General features: G+C 35.5%; 4 protein-coding genes across 4 annotated transcripts; 1 reads left to right on the top strand and 3 right to left on the bottom strand.

The window, feature by feature from the left end:
* The first annotated feature begins 3,734 nt into the window (after positions 1 to 3,734).
* LOC143544196 (mitogen-activated protein kinase kinase kinase 18-like) lies at positions 3,735 to 7,867 on the top strand. Its single transcript, XM_077036350.1, has 4 exons — positions 3,735 to 3,739; positions 5,197 to 5,632; positions 5,768 to 6,640; positions 7,733 to 7,867. The coding sequence occupies exons 1-4, from the start codon at positions 3,735 to 3,737 to the stop codon at positions 7,865 to 7,867; spliced, it is 1,449 nt and encodes a 482-aa protein (XP_076892465.1).
* Positions 7,868 to 10,550: 2,683 nt separating this feature from the next.
* LOC143544195 (uncharacterized) lies at positions 10,551 to 13,329 on the bottom strand. Its single transcript, XM_077036349.1, has 9 exons — positions 13,112 to 13,329; positions 12,810 to 12,988; positions 11,875 to 12,219; positions 11,697 to 11,761; positions 11,552 to 11,600; positions 11,340 to 11,487; positions 11,186 to 11,270; positions 10,989 to 11,058; positions 10,551 to 10,892 (listed from the first exon to the last, which is right to left on the bottom strand). The coding sequence occupies exons 1-9, from the start codon at positions 13,287 to 13,289 to the stop codon at positions 10,551 to 10,553; spliced, it is 1,461 nt and encodes a 486-aa protein (XP_076892464.1). The 5' UTR covers positions 13,290 to 13,329.
* Positions 13,330 to 17,477: 4,148 nt separating this feature from the next.
* LOC143544186 (GDSL esterase/lipase At5g55050-like) lies at positions 17,478 to 19,298 on the bottom strand. The gene is made up of 5 exons (XM_077036340.1): positions 18,985 to 19,298; positions 18,346 to 18,473; positions 18,193 to 18,216; positions 17,870 to 18,119; positions 17,478 to 17,698 (listed from the first exon to the last, which is right to left on the bottom strand). The coding sequence occupies exons 1-5, from the start codon at positions 19,253 to 19,255 to the stop codon at positions 17,478 to 17,480; spliced, it is 894 nt and encodes a 297-aa protein (XP_076892455.1). The 5' UTR covers positions 19,256 to 19,298.
* Positions 19,299 to 20,972: 1,674 nt separating this feature from the next.
* LOC143544189 (autophagy-related protein 8C-like) lies at positions 20,973 to 22,495 on the bottom strand. Its single transcript, XM_077036342.1, has 5 exons — positions 22,456 to 22,495; positions 21,636 to 21,691; positions 21,503 to 21,555; positions 21,287 to 21,405; positions 20,973 to 21,206 (listed from the first exon to the last, which is right to left on the bottom strand). Exons 1-5 carry the CDS (start codon positions 22,490 to 22,492, stop codon positions 21,112 to 21,114), a joined length of 360 nt encoding a protein of 119 aa, XP_076892457.1. The 5' UTR covers positions 22,493 to 22,495; the 3' UTR covers positions 20,973 to 21,111.
* Between the last annotated feature and the right edge of the window lie 1,332 nt (positions 22,496 to 23,827).

Raw genomic sequence — 23,827 nt, 5'->3', positions numbered from 1 at the left:
ACACACAAAAATTACAACCGAAACCTACTCCAATCTTCCCATGCCAGCCCTTTCCTTTTTTAATCTAATCTTAACCCAAAGGAAACCCGGCACCCGCTCCGTCCACCTAAGGCTCAAGATGAAAATGAATAGAAGAAAAAACATAATTGAGATCGAGAGTGAGTAATTTTTTGTTATGCAAGTGTCCGGTTGGAACTTTCAAGGGTTAAAGAGAACGTTGACCTATAATAGATTGGTGAAAACAATTGTACAAGTCAACCACTTCGTACATCTGAACCTCTTTGTGTGAACACCAATGACTTCAACTTCTAAAAGTACATCAATTACCACGCTCCATTGCAGTTGACTTTTTGAGTAAACTCATTTTATAAGTCTTCAAATGTCACCTTCGCAACATAGATACCTTACTCAACTCCTGAATAGGTAGTATAAAAACACGTTAATTAATAATTAGGTTAAGTCTCAGATTCCCTATTATTGATAACCAGTGTCATCTCTGAGAATTCACATGCCCTTGTCGAGCCAGAAAAAATATGTCCCTTAAGCCTTAACGTGATAATAATGTAAAATTGTAAACACATTTTTTATACGCCGATTAAAGTTATGATAATAAACATAACAATTAGCAAAATCATGGTATTAAAATGAGTTTATGACATACTGAATAAACTAATAGCTAACTGAGGATTTGTGAAGCTCTTGTAACATTCTTGATAGCAAATTGGTGAGTTAACTCTTCGCAGTTTATGCTCTCTAATATTCCGTTCTCGATAGCTATCATCGCTAACCCGCTAAGTCATTCTTGGGGCATTGTGGATCGTAAATAAGATTTCAATAACTATAGTTTCGAAAAGCCTCTTTCTGCAGATGCTATCGTGAATGCTGATTTTCGAAGTCGATTTTGTTGTTATCACGCCTATTCGCTTCTTTATTTATTTATTTATTTAACCTTTATTGATTAGTTAAAAGTAATGGGTCTTTTTTAATTTTTAGTGGCCAATGAGCCTATATGTCTATGGACAATTTAAAAAAAATGGGTTTAAAAGCTGTTTGAGTTTTATATAATAGTGGAATTATAAGTGTTCGGGTATTTTATATATAATATTGGAACTTTTTTAAAAAATGAGTACCCATATGGCACACCCTTAGAGCTGGCGATGCTGATAACCTAAGTAAAATTACATAAAAACTTGATTGCAACTCACACATAATCATGACTCGATACATGTATATATACATAGTCAAAATGTAGCTTAGAGAACAAGATAAATTTCCACTAAATTCTACAAACTAGAAAACTTGTTTAATTTCTTAATCACCAACCAACTTGTTGATGAATAGTGACAAATCTACTCATAGAGTAGCGGGGTCGGTTGTAGCCTGTTAAAAAATTTTGGTGATATGTATATGTTAAAATCCCAATCAATCTCTTTGAATTTTGACACCAAGCCTTATGAAATTTCAGGAACGATAGAATGATCCCTATGTAATTTTGAGAACGGCCCCATGAAATTTCGATACCAACCATAATAAAAATAAATTTACATATTTACAAATATAATTATATATAAATGCATATAAATAATTTATTCAATTAAGCTTGAGATTAATAGAAACAAATTTAATACAAATTGAAGCTAAAATGCTCAATCTGTCTATACACAATTTTTAAGTCCAACTCCCAAACTCCCAACCTAATCTACATTTAAACTAATTAAAAAAAGGTTATGATGGCGCAATTAATATGTAAGGTGAGTTTAACAGATCAAGAGCTTTAATTTATAATGAAAATGTTTAGGCTTTCTATATACGCTGTTTTACTCACCAACTTCATTTGCATTTGGTGTAGTTTTAGCTCCCGTATTGCCTGTCATAACCGCAAATGTTGAAACTTGTTTTCGGCGATAGATATGTAAACACCGATTTGCGTAATCAGATGAGTGATAAGAATTTAAACGATGGTTGTATTTGTTTCGTTAAGAAAGACTTGCTTATGAATACGAAACTAAATGATGTTTTGGTTAGATCTTAAAAAATGAAAAACCGTAAAGAACAATTTTAGATATATTATGTTTTATTTATACTTTTGTAATGAAGTTCACGTACTTTTTTCGGTTGTATGATAGTTTGCTTGATTATTTTTTTTTATATGTGATTATATTTGACCCGGCCTGATTCGAACTGACAACAATATTGGCTAAGGCGGACCAAAAAAGTTATATAGTGACAGCCAACTAAGTACCGATCAAAAAATTTTCGACTCGTATGAGAATTTTTGGATTCGTCACTGTTGAAGAAGTCGGCCCAACCCAAAGGAGGAAAGTAAAATTAGAAAAAAAGAGAGAATGAACATTTATTTGCTTGAGTTGTTACTCTTGGCACGTAGTTCAATTTTGAATTCTAAAGTCAACCTGTCTTTCATTGCATTTGGTCTTGGGAAGACTTTTTAAGATCACAAAAGATAATGAAGATATGCCCACTTGGGTTTAGTCAGCAAACATTATGCAGTTTATGGCAATTTAAAAGCATCTACCTAACATTGTAATATGCTGTATCCTTCTGGATTTTGGATTTTAGTGTTTGGTGCTTGGTGTTTGGTAGCGAGGTTACAATCTAGAAGAGAGATATTGCTAACTTAATAGCTCAATCAAGCTCAACAATATTTCTTGTATATCCTATGCATTATGCATAAACGGAGAAAAATCTTGTTAAAGTGAGACCGATAAACGGTTATATAGATAAATATTAAATGCAACGCAAGAGTTTGCTTAGAGAAAATAGTTATACTTAAAAACTGACGTGTCAATGTTATACTTATATAAATAGTTTTGAGATACCCGAGATTGATACTAAGATCTAGCCACATAGAAGACTGTGGCCGTCATAAAGAGATCCACCGAGTGAATAACATTGACACGTCAGTTTTTAAGTATAACTATTTTCTCTAAGCAAACTCTTGGGTAGCATTTAATATTTATCTATATAACCGTTTATAAAATAGTTTCGAGATACCCGAGATTGATACTAAGATCTAGCCACATAGAAGACTGTGGCCGTCATAAAGAGATCCACCGAGTGAGAGGGTCAACTGATCAAAGAAGCCAAGGAAGATCTAGGGTGGTGATTGATTGCTTCAAGAAGCCACGCCCGATCTTGTTTATTAATTCTGAGAACCGCTGAATCAAAGTCGAATCAAACTTGCAACCCAAGTTGGTGACTAGATGTGTGATCAAATTTGCGACTAGAAGATTGTTGTTTGATTAAATAATTCAGATTTTGATTTCAAGTAGGAAATCAGATCTGACCTCTTGACCAAATTCATGTTTTCTCTAACCTTGTTTTTAGGGGAATCATTGTCCAATATCCGTTATGTAAATCTATTCATCGAAAGATGGATTCAAGAACCATGTTCTTTGCTTATGTTCGTTTGCTAATGATGTTTGGAGAGGGTGCCTCTCTCTCCATCACTTATAAAACTTAACTATATTCGGTGCGGTTTATTTTCCATGCTTGATATGATTCACTTTGGATTTGGCACATTTTGTTTTATTGCTTATATTGTTATTGTTCGTTTATTTTTAAAACGAATTATAACTGAAACCAAACCATAGTTTTTGGCTTCAAAAAAACAAAAACAAAACCAAATTATAATATATTAATCTAGGCAAGTTGTTTATCTTCGATTTTGTTCCTTAATTCAGTTTTGATATGATGAATAGTTTAGTCACGTAAGCATGAGGTTATGTTAACGTTAGTTACCCTTCATAAAACCAAGTGGCGCCGCAATGTTTCATTTCATTTCACTTCACAAATATACGCAACAGTAAAAAACAAAGAACCAAAGTACCAAACTCACGCCATGTGCTAACGTGTTCTTCTCATATGAATATGATTCCCTTTTATTTTAAACCAAGCAAACGCCGCCCACCCACTCTAACCACTCTCCATCCGCCAAGTGGCCCAACCACAACTCACCATTCCACCCTTTAAATACTACACCCCCCACTCCCTTTACTTTCATTAGGGATGGCAAAAAAACCCAAACCCGTTGGGGAAAACCGAAACCCGCCCCGAACGGGGCGGGTTCGGGGACACTTAATCGGGGACGGGTCCGGGTTCGGGTTTTCCCCGTTTAAGTTAATCGGGTTCGGGGCGGGTATGGTATAGCCTGTACCCGCCCCGTATACCCGCCCCGTATACCCGTTTAAAACCCGTTTAATTAAATATAATTTTTATATTTATATATAATATATTATTTATTATTTATTTTCCCAATATACCCGTTTAAAAATTAAAACCTTTTTCCTACTTTCCCAATCCATTTGGCCATTCCAATATCTACCGTTGCTTCCGAGTCCGCTTTTAGTACAAGTGGTAGATTGGTAAGTCCACATCGTAGCCGTCTTCATCCAAAAACATTGGAAGCGTTAATGTGCGCCCAAAGTTGGTTGTTGAATGAAATCAAAGGTAAACAAACATTTTATTTTTTATTTTTAACTTAGCTACTATATAAACTTTTGACTTTTGTGATATGAATATAGCAACTTGTTCAGAAGAATCCGAGGCATATTGCCAAACTATTGAATATGATTGTGACGATGGTATTGAGGTAATACATATATATATGGTTTATCGTTTACATTTTAATATGGTTTAACATTGATTCTTATATAGTTTCCAATTAATATGTTAATGTTTGATTATCATAGCAATCCGGCGTGACAAGTGTTTGAATGGTTGAATGGGTGCGGTATGGACGTGTAAGAAGGATCAATCATGAAGTTAATTTCCGTTGTGATGGGAGAAATAAACATTTTTATGTATTAATAATGTCTTTTGTATGTGTAATGTGTTTGGATATTGAACTTTTTGTGTATTAATATTGTATTGTAATTTTGTATCATTTTCTTACAATCGGGTTTTAAACGGTGAACCCGACGGTTAAATGGGGATCCCCACGGGGAATTTAGCCCGTTTAAAAACCATTTATGCTAGACGGGTTCCCCGAATACCCGCGGTTTTCCCCGAATCCCCGATGGGGATTCCCCGTTTAGTCCCCGCGGGTTTTTAGACGGTTTTGGTAATGAGTTTTATAAACCGGGGCGGGTATGGGATTGGCATTCCCCGCCCCGAAACCGCCCCGTTGCCATCCCTAACTTTCATTCACATTCCCTCAACATGACCAACTGGACTAAGGGGTCCCACCATCGGTCGCGGCGCAACTGCGACCGTCTCCCTCGCCACCATCGTCACCGGAAACCTCTTCGTCGTAAAGTCAACGGAGTTGACCAAGTCATTGTTGTTACAAAAGGAGCAATATCTTCTCTCTAAATTAATATCCCCTTATGTAATCAAATACATAGGGTATGATATTAGTTATGATAATAATAATATTCCAATGTATAATATGTTCATGGAGTATGCACCTGGTGGGACTATATCCGATGTGATTAAGACGCAAGGCGGGTCTCTTGACGAGTGTTTGATCCGGTCTTATACTCGCCAGATTCTACTCGGGTTGGATTATCTTCACTCCAATAATATTGTGCATTGTGATATTAAATGCGCAAATATTTTGGTGTGTGAAGACCGTGTCAAAATTGGTGACCTGGGTTGTGCTAAATTAGTTGATATTAGCACAGCCCAGGTCACTTCCTCTGCAACCTCGGGCACCCTACTTTTTATGGCGCCCGAGGTTGCACAAGGCGAGGCGCAAGGGTTTGCGGCTGAATTTGTGGATAATAATAATAATACTAATAATAATAACAATGGGACTGCATCTTCTTTATTTTCGGGTACACCGATTTTTATGGCGCCCGAGGTTGCACGAGGCGAAGCGCAAGGGTTTGCGGCTGACATGTGGGCTGTTGGGTGTGCGGTAATCGAAATGACAACGGGTTGCCACCCATGGCAGGAGTTAAACAACCCGGTGTCGGCTTTATACCGAATTGGGTATTCGGGAGATGTGCCGATGTTTCCGGAGTGGTTAACCGAGGAAGCTAAAGATTTCTTGAACAAATGTTTGCAAAGAAATTATGAAGAAAGATGGAATGTAAAACAACTTCTTCAACACCCTTTTGTTTTGAACTCTAGTGGTAAAAAGAGTGAAGGTTTTATAAAATGTTCTCCTAGTAGTATCCTATATCAAGGATTTTGGGATTCTTTTGAGGAGCATGAGGTATCACCCGAACCGACTCGATTCGTGGGTGTCTCGGGTGATTACCCGATGAGCAGAATAATGCAGTTGGTGGAATCAACTCCATGTTTGCCAAATTGGGTTGATGAGGATGATTGGATCACAGTCAGAATTAATCATGTTGATGTGGAAGATAACGATGACGATGATGATGATAGTGAGTCGAATGGCGTGGATTTGTTTTTGTTTTCGGATTCATATGTGGATGATTATTCATGGTCTGATAGAATGATGTTAGAATCTGATTTAGATGTAGGTAATGATTTTAGTTTACTTGATTTAAAGAATATGAAAGATAATAATTGTTTGTTAATTGATTCGGATTTTAACTTTGCATTATTGGGTCATTTATTTCTTGAATTAGCAAATGAGTACATGTTTAATTGTGCATTTGTTACCAAGAAGAACAATATAACAAATGTGTTTTATGATCTTCAAACCTTGGTTAATCTTTTTTATGTAGAAAGGAATAGTTTCATAACTCTATTTGTGGTTAATTGGCGGTCTTATCGGTCCATTCATTACAGATCGGTCTTAAAATCATATTGATGTCATAAATAATGTAGGTGCTACTGATACACATATAACTACTTTAAAGTAGAATATAAAACTATTTTATCTTCTTATATGATTTTAAAACTATTTTATTAGAATATGCAACAGGAGATCAAGGGTTCAATAAAATTGATTAAATATGAAAAATAATGTCAAAATACCACAGGAATGGGCAAGCAATACAATAGATACATTTATCACCCTGTATTCATAGGGGTTGCAAATTCAATTCAAAACCATAAAAAGTGCAAATGCATATACATGCCACATGTATTTCTAACACATGTCACATGATATGTATCAATTTTATTTTATTTATGTGATTTAAGGACAGCCACAAGTTTAAACAACCACCACCGCCTCAACCTAAAAAAGAAAATAAAAGGAATAAAAAATAATTACGTTTTGTGTCAATCGGAGAAGATACGTATAGCGACTTAAGTTTGTGGTTTATTCTATATAAAGTAAATTATAATATATTCATAAACTTTAATTTAATGTGTTAAAATTGAAATTTTATTTACTAATAGATAATTATGTTAATCCCTTCATGGTGATTGGGAAAGGTTCATACACTTTTAATTTTTTAACATGACAACGTAGTAACTAGTAACTATTACCAATTTGTAAAATAAGAGAACATAAGAAACAATACCAATTACAATATCGATCCACGTAAACAATGATTTATAATAACAAAGAAAAAACCTAAAAATTACAGCAAAAGAATCAAAATCAAGAAAAAATAATAACAAAAACTAGCAAATACTTATAACAGCAAAAGAAAAAAATCGAATGATAATAACAACATATAAATCAGCAAATACTTATAACGTCTCATAATCGAAAATTAGCAAATCCGAACATAAAATAACATTAAACACCTATGAAAATAAACCTAATAATAACAAATTAGTTTTCATTATTTTTATGTTAAAAATAAATTATATTTGATCCTGTTTCGTAGTATATGTGAAAAAGGTTAATAATAATAATGATAATAATAATATAACGCCAACCACTCATTCTTGCAAAAAGATCCCCATCAAAGAAGCAACAAGGCTAAAGGTGGAAAGGTCAATGCTTTTGAATTCTTGCCTCTTGGGTATTATATGAAAGGGCATATATATAGTTCAAATTTGAAGTTTTGAACCCTAAAGAGCCAAAAGTCAAGACTCTAGAATAATAAAGACATACCGAGTTGAGTACCAATAGTTAGAATTTGCACAAAGGTTAAAAGTCACCCGTTCAAAAAAGTAGTTTACTTTGAAATATTTTTGGTGTATAGTGGGGTAGTTACAACTTACAACCTTTTAAAGGTTCAATAAGTCAATAACCTTTCATTTGTTGTTGTTAAGTCAACTCCAAATAATAAGGATCAATGACTAGTACCAAGTAACCATGGCCGACACTGAGATGGGTTGACATCCAAATGAGTTAGTTTGTTTAGTTACAATCACATTCATATTCCATTCCAAACTAAGTGTATAGACTCTTAATAACACTAGATATAGGTTTTGTAATGGTGTTCAAAAGACCTAAATTGTAATAAAATAATGTGTTCGATCCTTGATCACGACCAACCTTCGGGTTCTAGTTACAAACTAGAGAATACATGTACACACTAGTTAGCAAAGGTTAATAAGTGAGTATGTACTAAACGAGCCATTATGCCTTGATCACCAATGGAAAAACTAAACATACACACGCAAATGCACATTATTTCTTCTTTGGTGTATTTCCTTGTGGTATACAACTCATCCACCGTATGAAATTTACAAGCCAATGTATAATACAGTGGCCAACAGTTAGACAACATGATGAACGATATTAAATGTATGTGGAATGTAACAAAAAGGAGGCATGTAAGAGACTCCTTAGAAAAGAGTCGCATTGGGATCTATTGAACCACCACTTCTTGTTAGCATTTGCTGCTCACTCTCTTTTCCTATTCCTAGATCTTTATTCACACGTCAGAGGCTAGTCACAACGAAATGGTTTGGCAGAAGATATATGGGTAAGGAGGCAGGGGCACCACATCACAAAGGACCTTAGAGAGTGTTTGGGCCGTTGGATCCCCTCAGTAGGACCTTAAATGGACTTCGGTTCATTAACATTTTAGAAGCCGAGACTCATGATAACGCTATAAATTAAATTAAACTTTACACATAACCTTATATGTCCACCGTCCCCCCCCCCCCCCCAAACATATCAATACCATATACTTGTGGCAGCTTACATTGATAGGCAGGGTCTTTTACTCTTTTTTTATCTTGTTAGTTTAAATAATTCAGTAGATCCTACTTGTTTTAGACCCAAGATGTTAAAAAGAAAGAAAGGCCCACTAGCAGTTATAGCCCAGTTAGTAACCCACTTGCCAGCCAGCCCATGTTTTTAGACACACCATTATGAACTTGTAACCCAAGTTACAGACGTAAGTATATAAATGTGCAACAAACTTACATTGTTATAGTGCCTTTTAACATACGGTTTATGAACTTGTGCGTTAAGAAGCATTAGAACGGTTCATTAAACTAGAAAAACTTCGATCTGTCGTTATAATGTTATTGGCAACATATAAACCTATGCATCAAAAGGCATTGCAAAAAATGCATTATAATGTAAAGTTTGTAGGACATGGTCACGATTTTATTAAATAATATTAATAAAACATATAAAGATGCTTTCTTTATACATTTGGGAAATCGTAGTACGTACATCGTATACAAATATAAACAAGAATAACAAAACACTCAACATAAACATATGACTTGATTCATACCAAAGTCCCTAACTTGTGCTCGAGCGCCGAATTCTTTGACGAGTTAAAACCGGACCGGAGCCGAATTGATAATCGTGTTGAAAACGCACCGGAACCGTGCTCTCATCGTCTAGCTCGTGCGGACTGAGGCCCGAGCATCGCCACCTAGTCATGTCTTCTTGTACTACTGGAATTACCCTAGCACCCGAACTGTATTTGTAACAAGAGTTTGGGATCATGAAAGTTGGAAAAGAACTTAACTATCTGTGATGCGTGGCTCGGTTGTTGTGTGTTTGGTGTCGAGTGTGTATACGGGTTGTGACTGATCGTGTTTTTCAATGCTCTAAAGTTGCTCCAAACCTTTATATTTATAGTGGTTGAAGGGTGACTCATCAGGACGCTTGTCACATTCTGAGCCAACCATACTAGCCTTGTCAAGCTTATTGAGACACATGGCAACAACCATGACACTTGTCACCCACGAACTGACACATGTCACTAGCAGCAGACACTTGTCGAAAGGCAGAGGAAGCGATGACACGTATCACCGTTGTCGACACTTGGCACGCTACCCAGTCCAACCACACAAAAATACTAAGGCGGCACTCAAGCGTTCTACCAACGTGGGATAAACCAATTTCCCTTACCAATGTTCAAATTCTCAACTATACACTTTAGAGTATCGATATCTCATTCATCTATTCTCTTTGAACGCGCTAGTAATTAGCTTATCACTAACACATACTAATAATTACTATTAGTTCAAGAATTTCAAACAAAGTTATAGATGCATAATTATCCCATCTCTTTGTTATTTTACTATTAACACATAAACATTAATCATTAACTTATTGTTTTCACTCGTGCATCATTAAGAGTAAAGAAACTTCAAAACAACACAAATCTTGCATGATCAATATCTTAAACTTTACTATTAAATAACAATAAGAAAGTAATATATGTATACATGGTGTCTAGCCAAGCTCATTACAATTTACAAACATATAACATTCGTTTTCAATAAAATCGACTTGTTTCTCAGCAAAGGATCGGCTTTGATGGCTTCTTTGAAAACACTGTTGGGGACTGCGGACTTGTATTATTTTTGTGGTTCTTTGATGATGTTTTCCAAAAGTTACTCAGTTCCTCCTTTGTAGGTGTCTGATCGGTAGACGGTGCATTCATGATCCTCATAACCTTATTTGGGTTCAATGCCGTCACCACCATTGTCTCATATACCTGGCATATGTCGTTGGCTTTCTCGACCCAGCTTTTGCTTTGACAAACAAGGACAATATAGTCTTTGCACTCTTTGAACATCTTGTACAGAAACTCGTTACCCGAGACTCTCCCCTCAACAATTGCGCATCCTGAACTAAGCTGAAACGATTTTTGTGTTACGTCATTAGACTTTAGATATATCAAGAATTATTATCTCTTGTATAAAATTTTAATATGCATAATGACAGTGCTTACAAGTGAAAGAAACAACTGCTCAAACAAACTAGAAGGTGAGATATTCTCCAGCCCATTCAAAATCCCTTCACTATAATAATAATAATAATAATAATAATAATAATAATAATAATAATAATAATTTTATTAAATTTAATTCTTTTAAGTTTCAAATCATTATATAATCAGGAACAAAGAAATGAACTTGTGTGACTTACACAGATGAATCCTCATAGTATAACGGAGACTGTCTAACAGCAGGTATTGGTTTTGCGGTTTTCCATAGTTCTAGCCATAAATTACCTAAAATCATGAAATTCAACGTCAGCAACCGACATTATTTTTTGAAAAATCATGGTAAAAAACATATACCTTCTTTCTGCATACGTGTACTCAGGTGTCCTCTAGAAGGCGAATTATCACCAACGGTAACATCTTTACCGTCATCATAAGTTTCCGTCCAATCTGGAGGTGAATGCCATCTTACAAAATCTTCTAATATGCACCCTGGATTTGCTGCCTGAAAAATTACAAAAAAAAGTTAAAAAAATTCAAAATAATTTATTTTTTCTTCGAAGATTCACCTTGAAAGCCTGCATATCAGATAGAAGCTGAGAACACCCTGCACCAACACTGTGTTGACCACATAAAAAAATCAATCTTAGTAAAAAAATCATAAAACATGTATTAAAATTAATATTAAAAAATAAAAAAAAATTTAAATTCAACCTCCCTGTACGTAATACTAATTCTTCGGTTTCTTTAATAATATCTTCTGTGAGCAGAGGCCATTCCTACAAACCAAAACATAAAAACAACTTAACAAAGTAAATAATAAGTGATATGACAAATTAATAATAAGTGAATAAAAAGTAACATAAATCACAAATCATGAATATTATCAAACCTGCATAACTGGGGTGTATACCGGCTCACCAGTATCCAACAACGTTGTGTTTTCAAATCGTTTATCAGCTCCTAACCGAAGCACGAACTTCCCAGAGTTATCTCGAGCATACATAACAGGGCTTTCTGAAAGAATATCCTTAGAAGGACGTGACACGCCAGCATTATCATCGGCTTGTTTCAGAACAGAATCTAATGATGCAGTTGCAATAGCACGACGTCGTTTCCTAGAAACGCAACAGTTGATGACCTGTAACTGTTGATGTAACAGACATGTGTTTAAATTTGGAATTTCATCTGTTGGGATTCCAGGAATATGTTTTCCTTCACTCCATATATTTCTCAACTGCTCATAAAAATAAAACAAGAAACATATTCTTAGTACATTATCCGATTAACTATGTAGGGGTAGGGTACGTCAAACCCCGGTACAACCTTTCATTTATTACGTTATATATTATATTTACTGCATTATTATTGTTTACTAACTAAAGCCCAATGAGTTGGGGGGTTTGTGGAGGTAACCCCTAATCGGGCCTCGCCTAATATGGTTAGGGTTTCATGATGGTAGCCATGAAGTTCCCAATATGGTTAGGGTTTCAATGGGCTGAGAGGTTTGTGAAGGTAACCCCTAATCCCTTCTGGGACCCTTGGCCTCCAACATATTTTTGTGTCTGCGAAAAAGAGGAAACTCTTAGCAGTCACCTCCACTCCCTCATATTTCCATGGCAGATCTCGACCAACCGGAGAAGAAGATCAAGGCGTTGGTTCGTTCATCTCGAAGACCGGAGAACATCGATCCATTTCATGTTTCTTCAGTTAGTTAACTATGTATAAGGAGCATTTTGGTCTGTCTTTTATATAAAATTTACACAACTTTAGGTGCCTTTAATATATTCTTAGTTCTTAAGTACAAGATTAACCAAAGTAACTTACTTCCATAACAACCGTACACCAAAACAACGCCATTTTCTTCAAAGTTTTAATGCTTCCCATCGCTTCAGCAAGCTCGGAAACAAAGCTTTCTAGAGGTGCACCATGAAGTTCTTTGAAATGCTTACTAACGGCTGTCGTTGTATCCAAACGAGATCTTGTTTTCCTTCTTGAAATATGTCCTTCTGCAAATATCTTGCAAGTATTACAATGGAAGTGAAACATCAAAGATCACCTTAAATAAGAAGTTTGGAAAGTTTATGCAAAAAAAAAACACGGGTTAACTATTATTGGATTAAGATAACCGTTACCTGGATCCGTTAGCGAATGCATAAAAGACATTACTTTTTCGTAACGACCAAAATCAGCAGCGAACTTATCTTCTTTCTCACCAACAACGAAAGACTTCACGGCAGATAAACTCAAACCGGATTTCTCTTTCGCTGGTGAATAATCTCTAGCTAATATCATCAAATCCTTCATTGACTTTACAATTTTTGTGGTCCTGCAGTTGTTAATAATTACAAAACTTAAGTATTTTTTTTCTTTTAAACAAGTTTGTTTACATTCAAATATGGCCTCATTGTTGTTAACTTACTCAACACCTATGGCTAATTGCTTTAGCACTGATAGTGATGGTATGATATCATTGTTCACGTCATCCGGACCTTGTGAATCGATGTTCTTATCCTGAAATACATGAACCCGTTAATCAAATAAGACGAAATTACGTAAAACATCCGTTGCATTTGTCTCAGATTTCAGGTTTCATTTTTTATGTATAAAAATCTCTATGACCATCCTTTATTTTTTCCTTTTTGTTTCACTTTTCATCCTATATGACTAAGTGACTAACTCAGTTAGTTTTTTAAGTTAAGTCATAGCATGCGCGATAAATGTGAGGGAAAATTAGTACTTTTACGGTTTTACCCATCCTCGATGATAAAAAAGTGTTTTTTAAGAAAGCATACATGTTCTTGTGTAAAAATAATATTTATACCTACTACATGACCGTAGTCTTTGTATCTGTCACCTGACATATTTTATTACTAATTTGCTCTCACATGTATAGCTTATGCTATGACTTAACTTAAAAAAACTAACAAAGTTAGACATAAATAATGAAAAGCGAAACAAAAATATTTATACCTACTATAGACCGTAGTCTTTTTATCTGTCACCCCGACTTATCTTATTACTAATTTGCCCTCACATATATTACACACGCTATGACTTTAACTTAAAAAACTAACAAAGTCAGACATAAATAAAGAAAAGTGAAACAAAAAAGAAACATAGAGAATAACCAGAGCGATTTTTGAACATAAGAATGAAACGAAAGCCAAGACAAACGTAAATGATGTTTTCTGTAAATTTAAGTGATTCATCACCTTGAGTTGTATAATGTGAAAATATAACCAAAGAAATAAACATTAAACTACAATTTTGGTTGCCAATAAGAGGTTGTATAAATTTACCTTAGAATTAGGAGTCCTGATTGATGGGTATAGATTTCCAGCAAATATTGGAAACGCCATTTTTTGTGTATTTTGATTTTATCACTTTTGTTAGCTTATTGGACTCCCTTTTCTCTAAATCTTTTAAATTTAACTTTACCTGCCCAATAATATATAAACAACAAGAGGCAAAAATAAGAGAAATGAAAACTAATAATAATGATGATATATTACTAAAACTAGGACTAGCAAATGGGTCGGGTCAGGCGGGTTCGGGTCAGTACGGGTCGATTTGAAAAAGGGTTATTTTTGTTCGGGTCAAAACGGGTTGGTTTTAAAATGTTTTTTTATTTAAAAAAATTACTATACATTTAAGCTTTGCTTCTGCTTTTAGGCACCAGTTACAGACGTAGGTTATGCGTTTTTAAATGCCGATTCACGCATTATGGTGTTTGTAATCTTATGTTTTAAAACAATATTATATATAAAATATATATTGTTTTTTTTTAATGTTTAATAATTATGGGTCTCTCGAGAGAACGAGTATGGGACGGCCACCTCCCTTTGGGCTGGCTCTGCATGCATGGTGTTAGTTAAGCGTGTTTAAATGCCGGGTAACCCGTCCCCCATATAATTAATTCCTTGGTTTCTGAATATCACGATTGTGTGATTGAAAGAATTCAAATATCGTGGAAACATGAAGAAATGAGTTTACCTCCTTCGCGGGTTATAATCGAAGGACAACTCTTCCCGGATATCTGCGATTTCCGTCCGGGAATTGTATTCGGAATCAAGCAATGAAGAAGATTTTCAGTTGAGATAGGTTTTTAAATATAAATGGGTTTCATATTTAGTAAAAGAAACATCTGACTTCTAAATATAGAAATAGAATGATTAAGAAAATCAGTGGAAAACAGAATCTGATTTTTCACATCCGTGATTTTCTGGTTGGTCATTAAACTACGATTTGGAGGGAAATATGAGAGGTTTAGATTACTTTTGAAAGTCAAAAACTGCGAGTAAATCAGACTGCGGGGATACGCAGTCGGGAGAGCGTTAGACTGAAGATCTGAAGGTCACGTGTTCAATCCACGTTCACCGCATTTTATATTTTGTTTTTTTTTCTTATTTACCTTTTAGGATTTAATATCACTTTATTCTGTTAATATTACAAATAATTAAATAATGCTTGTAAACTGAGCTGGTGATGGGCCAGACCGGACAAGTTTTTGTTCAAAAAGTTTAATTTTTGCAACTGAATTATCAAGGTTTCCCAGTTATTTCCAATTACATCCAATAATCTTCACAGTGATCGATACTGAAGTGATGATTTCAACACGACAGGAAGAGAGACCAAATACGGAATTTACCAGACGGTTTCTATTGTTTACAACTGAAAATTCAATTACACAAGACGGAAACGATTACAATCAAAGAAGAACAATTCAGAAAGGGGACGAGAAATCAGAGTTACAGAGTATGAGATGAGAAGAGAGACCAAACATTCTAACAATATTCGTTTTCTTTCTACACATTCCCTCTCTTACGCAGAGGTGTACAAAAAAACTGGTTTGGGACCGGCTTTTGGCAAACCGAACCGAACCGATTTGGGTTTAAAACCGATTTTACCCAAACCGACCCAAACCGCCAGTTTCAGGACCGGTTCCCCTTAAGATCTACCAAACCGGTTTGAGAAAAACCGGTTAAACTGGTTTATAAACCGAACCGAACTGACATGCCCAGGGTTGCCTATCTTGTGTCTAAGCCGGTTTATAAAACCGAACCGGTTTGACTCAAACCGGTTTTGACCAGCCGCTGGCCAACCGGTTTGGTTTGGGTTTAAAACCGGTTTTGTACCCCTTTACTCTTACGCTTAAATCCTTTCATTGGGCTTCTTAACATGAGCTGGTATGATGGGCCCACCAGTACGGGTCTGGGCTGGTAGAATGGGCCCACTAGCACGGGTCATAACATTACTCCCCCTTTCAAACACACCTTGTCCTCAAGGTGTAGGTTACGAAATCGGTGTTGGTAACGGGTTTTGGTTAATGGCTTAGGTTCATAAAGGGCCTCAAATGGGGTTATTTTCGGGTTCCGAAATAATCAGCCCCATCTAAAAGATTTTGAAAAAGTTGAGGAACCTTCCTGTTACAATTTTGACCACGTTGTTTATACAGACAGTTTCCAAATCAAAGCTCAATGCACCTGACCCAGAATGCTTCATCCTCACTCGAGCACTCTGCTTTGCTCGATAAAATGAGTTCCAAACTTCCAATCAAAACGAGTTTTTACCAAAAATACTAGTTGCGATGGTCGGTGTGATTGTGATGATGGTGATAGTGGTGGTGCCGAAACGAGTGGGTGGCGGTAGAAAAAACAATGGTAATTAATGGTGTTAATTCATTTGAACCTTTTTTAGGTTAACAATTTCTTTTTGTTTTAACTCATTGTCTAATTTGTGTAAACTAAAATTGATCCGTTATCTCATTAATTTTAAGGACATTTTCGTGCATATAAATTTAATTTAATTTTAGGGCATTCTATTTAAGAGAAGTTTAATTTTTTTATATCAAATTTGACACGTTGTTTAATAATATGAAAGATAAATTGTATTGAGAAAAGGTAATATAATTTGTTGGCAATGTTGTAAAAGTAGGTTTACAAGGCCGAGTACTCTCCGAGTACTCGCTACAAGGTACGTCATCGAGGGAAGTTTCTTTAACTCCGCCTAGTTACTAAGAATCGATCAAAAATGATCAACCTCAGCCAAAATCACATTTAGTCGGTGGACTTGAGCCGATTTTGACTTAAAAAATAAAACATAATTCTTATTTATATAATATTAAAGAATAGATATTTTTTTAATTAATGATTAGCAATTCTTAGAATAATTTATTGCGTATTTCTTCTATTTATATTGATATTTACATATTTTATTATAAATATTAGTAAAATAATGATATTTGACATATATATAATATCCAAGAATTAATTTTCTTTATATTTACCATGTCCGAGTACTCTCCGAGTACTCCCCGAGTACTCCGAGTACACCCAACTTCCCAGTCGACCGCCTAGGGTCCGCTTAGCGACTTTTTCAACATTGTTTGTTGGTATTTTCTATTGTCTCACATACATTTCGTGGTAAAATTTAAAGAAATAGCAAGCCATTTGACTTCTAATTATTTGTTTCCTCCTATAGGTAGATCTTGATTTAAAGAGCAAGAAGCTGCTCCACATTCATGGGAACCATGAACTGTTGCGATCCACTATATAAGTAGCCGGCGAATAAGCTAGCAATTGTTTCCGTTGGATGGTAAAGATCCCAAAAAACATGGTTTGTTCTGTTCGAACAATAGGTCGCTAGTGGGATGCATGGTCCATCAGCTTTTAGGTTTCCAATACCGCAACAAGCTTCTTTTATCTCTGAATACCCTAAAATAAAAAAACAAATGCAAATATAATTATATATTATAAGTTTTAATTAGTACTTTTATCTTTTTTCATGACAGAACTAGAGGAATCCCTATTGTAAGATTCTAGTTTCGTCACTGCTTTTATGCTTTATTGAAAACTGTACAAATGAACGTTTTTTAATCAATTTACCATAAGCCTCGTGATTTTGGAAGAGGTCGACCATAGCACCATAAGTATCAGAGTAAGCATAGTTCATGCCCAATGGTTCCGCCTTCAATCCTTCTAGCATAATCTTTAAACCATCATTATACTTAGTCGACCAATAATTTATTTCAACGTTGCATTCACCGGTTCGGTTTTCCTTTCTCTTGATAGGGCAACAACCAACCGCCCCAACTCCACTGACCACCAATTTTCGTGCACCCAATCCATACAACGTCTGTGTAAGTTTCAAATCTCATTCAAATGAGTCGATTATTCTAAAATAATTTGTTAGTGACCAAAAGTGTTACCTTGAGTAACCCTTTGAAGGTGGACTCGTTGTTGATCCACGTTCACCGCATTAATTTTTATTTTTATTATTTTTAACTTGTAACTTTTTTGTTTTACAAACAACATGAAGTTTTAAAAAGGTTTTAATTTTGTTTGGTTTCATAGGTTCTTACCACAAGGAATCCGCCGGTTTCTTCAAATATGCCGGCGCCTCCGGATGCAAGGTTGACTCCGGTGATGGGTGGCGTGGCACTACTCAACGATAAATACGATGGCGGTGTTGGTAACCCAATCTTCTTCACTGCAAAACACCATGATTAATAAATTTAATAATAGCGTATTAGGAGTATTCTATGCACTCGATATCGCCGATATATCACTGATACGACGATATATCAGTGATATATCGGTTATCGGTCCCTTGGCGATATATAAGTCAGAATATCAGTACCGATAATATCAACGATATTGACCGACATTTGACTAATATTTGACCGATATATCACCGATATTCCCGTTATCAGTGTTTCAAGTCTTAATTATCAACTTTTAGTGTTCAATGTTATTGTTTTAAGTCTTAATCAGTTCTTAATTGCTACGATTGTTCGTGTTTTGCAATTTGCAAAATGTTAGTTTGTTAATGTTAGGAGACTATACTGAATTATCAGTGTTAAATTGCTATATGTATGAATTTTACATGATATTAAAATTAGCGATATCCGATATTTTTCCGCATTAACTGCTTATGGAGTATTGTAACTTTCTCATGTATAATAATAATAAAATAATAATAATAATAATAATAATAATACCAAGGAAGTCAGCAGCATTCTGCCCATTAGAGAATCTTCCGGTTGGCTTTCCAGTGGGAAAGTCAACGCCGTTGTGTGGGAAATTAGCCTTCAAGAGTGAAAGTGGTAGGTAATTATTGTTTCCGACGTCCAACAACGAGTCACCCAATATGTAAACCGCTGGTGTAGCCGCCTGAGCTTTACAAATAAACACCAAAATGCACACCAACAACGCCATCGTAGCGCCAACACCGGTGATGTGAGAAGTGATGGCCATGTTGTGTACGTGCATGTGTGTGTGTTCATGGAAAGTGATGGGATTTATAAAGGTGTAAATAATAGCTGGCCACCGGTGTGATCAATACGTGATCCCACGTCTAAGTGTGGCAACCGTTCGCTTAATTTGGCAAGAAGTTATAATATTTGTATATCTTTTTCAAAGTACCAAAAAGATTTTTATATATTGTAACAGAACATACTAAATGCAGAAAGTGGCGGCTAATCTATAATTTTTTTACTTTTTTAAATGACGAAACTGGTTACCCCCCCCCCCCAACCCCAAAAAAAAAGAAAAAAACCGTTGGTAGTGTTCGTAGTTTCCATCTCATCCACTCGTGTTCGATTCTCAGGTTACTTTTGAACCATGTGAATATTTTCACGCAACATTAAGCATGTCATTGAATCATCGACATTTACTCTACCTTTAAGGGTAAAAGCAAGCACCCGGATGTTAGAAGAAATCTTCATACATTTGACGGTAGTTAAGTTGTGGGATTGAGAACTGAGAAGGCGTCACCATGGGCGAGGTGGGGAACGAATCAATCAATCGAATGGGCTAAAGATCGAATGGGCTAAAGGAACCGAAATTTTAGTGTTTTAGTGTAATTGGGTTAACCAGTCGATCACTATAATCATAATAAACATTAAGCACGTTAGAGATGTGTGGAGTGCACACTTATTTTAGTTTCTTATGATGTTAGGGGTGAAGCCCCTAACGAACGGGGGTCCGAGGCAGCGCCCCCATTTAGCAGGGTCCAAGAGGCAGATACTAAGCGAATTTATGTCACACATGATCTTAAGTAATCGTAAGTATTAATGTGGAGGCAAATATTGATTAATTTGAATTTCAAATTTTAACTCCACATAGCAGTTATCCTAACCATAATTGTCTAGAGATACACATTGCGTTCTGATCAATTGGTCGTCTCTAAACTCTGGTTCACAATTCTCAAAAAAAAAATCCATACTAATTTCGTGATATCAGTCCGAGTTTTATCTAATTAAAATGGATGGGGAACCATCAAATAACTTTTAAAGTGGTGAAAAATGGATGGTGGTGGTGGCGGACGGTGGGTGGGTGGTGGATGATGGTGGGCGGTGGATGTGGCGAGCGGTGGGTGGTGGTGGTGGTGGTGGTGGACAGGAGGTGTTGGTAGGGTGTAGTATTTTAACCCTCTACGGGCCTTCAAAGATCTCAGAAGTAAATGGACCAAGTCTGCACCAAAAAGAGATTGCGCAGACGTTTTTTAATCAAACGTCTTCGAGAAAACAAGCAGTCTACAGATGGCAATGTCTGCGCGGCGCAGACAAAAGAGCCTACGTAGACCTTTTTTAGAAAAAAACAAATAGCACCTTTGTGTGATATCAAGTAGATCTAGAAAACTAGCAGATGGGGATTTTTTTTGGGGGGGTGGGGGGGGTTGTTCAAGGTTTGGGTCAGAACAGATAAATTTCAGTAAGCAAATCTCGAGTAGCTCTGTGTGTTCATAAGTCATAACACACAGAAATGGACATGGTCTAGTTATTAGATGATCAAAGATTCAAAGGCAGCATACATTACAAACTAACTTTTGAAACTAGTTTCAATCATGCATCAAAACGCCACCTTAAAAGACGAATTCGAAGAAACCTGATGTTTCATCCATCCATCCATCACCATCAGGCCATGAAACACACAAGAACACACAACTCGACACGAAACAAATAGCATCCATTCATATTAGTCCAACAGTAACAAGTAAACTGCCAAGTCAAGGCAAAACATAAAAGCAGATAGCGATTTTGACCTTAACAAGATAACACCATAGTCAAAAGAATGTACATGTTCATATCTTCTTCAATAACCATATTTACGTCAACTATTCGACTTCAACATGCTCCAAACGTGTTCTCTCCGCTGTAAGTCATGTACAAGAAACCATCCTCGTCTTTGTTTTCTTCATAGATTGCAGACATCATTGCAGCTACATAATAACCAACAACAATAATATTAAACAACAAAATCCAAACTATAATATTAAACTAGTTTGAAATATATAAATACCAGTAGGTGGCAGAATGTTCTTCACAAAGATAAAGATAGCTTTTTCGGCACTCAGTTTAATCCTCTTCCTCACGACATAAACAAACTGTCCGACAGTCAGATCAGCAGGTACCAGATATCTGCATCAACACAATAAACTTAGAACACACTAAAAGTAACAGAATTTATAAACGAGCAAACATTAAACTCGAACACAAAAAACCGAATTTAACGAACTTCTTCTTGTCGATGTCGGGTATGTCGCTTCTTTCAGCCTTCTCCACAATAACCTGCAAAAAACAAATCATAAACAACAAACACAAAGCAAAAAGTAATGTAGTTTTATCCCATAACCGAAAACATTCAATACCGGGATTCTGTCGGGATACTTTTCCCTGATTCGAGCAGCCTCAGCTTGTCGCCTCTCTGGAAAATGTAACAAAAAAATGAAAATAAAAACTTTACAAAACCTTACATATCATATAATAAGTAACTAATTACAACTTGCTTTCAACTAATTACACAAGTAGTGAGCAAACTGCCAAACATTAACCATTAACTAAAATTAACCGATAGATGGACCGCCAATGAACCGAATTAATCAATAGCTGAGATTAACCTACGCTTATGGTCAAGATTATTCGATTAACCGACTAATCGGTTATGATTAAGGGTGTCCCACAACCAAACGAGCCGAAAAGAACTAAGACATGGTTACGTCAAGATGAATATATGTATATACGACTATATGTGGATTAGGTATATGCGTTAATGTTGTAACGAAAAACCTTGAGAATTCGGTATATGAGCTTCAATTCTCGTTTAATGTCACGGATTCTTTTTCCATAAACTTCAGTTTAAACTTGGCTTGGTTAATTAACATAAACCGAACCATAACCGAGCTTCATAACCAATTAACCGAAAACGAGGGTTAAGAAAAATCTCATAAGCGAACCTAGCGTTTATTTTATGATAGTTTTAAGTTAAACATATAATCAAATCAAACAGATACTTTTTGGTTACGCAAACCCTAAACAATTTGGGATGACTAAAATCTATAGTTAACGAATAACAGATAGCAGTTAAGTTAAATGTCAATCATAATTATATAATAATCGGTAAGTGGAAGAACGTATACGATTGATTAATGATAATAAAAGTAAAGTAATTAGAGAGGTGAGAAAGCGAACCAAGGGGGTGTTCCAATTTGAATGAGCTTCTTGCCATTGCGATTATTATTATTATTATTATTATTATTATTATTATTATTATTATTATTATTATTAGGGGTTTCAGAAAGAAATCAATTGGGAATGATACTAAAATAATAACGATTTGTGAAGTCAATTCGTCTTTTTATTAGAAGAAGATTGATTTCTGGTTTATTACGCTTCAATACCGGACCCACCTTGGCCCACAATCTCTACTTATCCATACCAAAACATTATTATTATTTTAATAGTTTTGTTAGCGTGGGTTATTGTACAATATTCAGTTATCGTACATTAGGTATGCGAGATTTTAGAACGTTGATTTCAATTTCATGTGGTGACATAATCGTAAATAATCTAAATCTAATCTACGATCTAGCTCATCAGCTAATTCATCAAGCATCCATCCATATCAATATATTTCAACCGGTGACCCACATCAAACTAATCTGCAGGTCGATACAAACTAAATTGAGTTATCTAACCCTAAAATTGTCCATTACCTACAAATAAGACCTTAAAACACAACCGGTCAATTTTTTTGCAATTAAACAAACAATTGCAGTTTGTTCTTCAGTTTTCCACCTCATCATACTAATTTAAGCTATTAATTTTACTCCTTTCAATTAGTTGTTGAAGTAGATACCAACAAAAGAAGCTAAGCGCTTAATCTTCAAATTGATGATAATCAATCGAATTGACGTGTAAGAGGCTTTAGAATCATCAGTCAATTATGAAATTACAGAATAATACACTCAATTGAGCTACGATTATGGTTTAAAATATTATGTTTAAACGTTCTGAACAAAAAGTCTAAGAATTTCAGAACAAAAAGTTCAAAAAGAAAACGCTAAGAAGTTCAGAACAAAAAAAAAAGCTTAGAAAGAAAATGCTAAGAAGTTCAGAACAAAAGTTTAAGAAATTCAGACTTAAATCCTAATACATTCAAGGTTAAACCTAAAACGTTCAGGCTTAAATCCTGATACATTCAAGGTTAAAACCTATCACTCAAAACTCAAAGTTGATCGATTGAAGTTTCAAATGGATTATTAATTGAATCGATTTCAAAGATTAACCGATCAATTGGCTTCAATTTCAATTCTTATCAAAAGCTAAACAAATCTGTGAAACAAGGGGAGCGGTGTTCATGTTTTTCTGGCGAGTTGCCGGACACTCGTTGTCGACTCCGGTGATGGTGAATGAGGTGTGTTGATGCTGACGAGTGGTGGACCAGTGGTGGTGGAGATGGATAAAGGGAGAGGGACGGGTCGATGAGTGTAAAACTGAAAGTCAATGTTCTACAGTGTCGCGTACCTATTGTACGATAAAGGATGAGCGTATCGGATCCTTT

Source organism: Bidens hawaiensis, unplaced genomic scaffold (genome assembly GCF_021521415.1).
Source record: "Bidens hawaiensis isolate Kalapana, Puna unplaced genomic scaffold, B.hawaiensis_p1.1 tig00013494_1, whole genome shotgun sequence".
Lineage (NCBI taxonomy): Eukaryota > Viridiplantae > Streptophyta > Magnoliopsida > Asterales > Asteraceae > Bidens > Bidens hawaiensis.
Note: the sequence above shows the minus strand (reverse complement) of the source record. Positions and strands in the feature narration are given on the sequence as shown.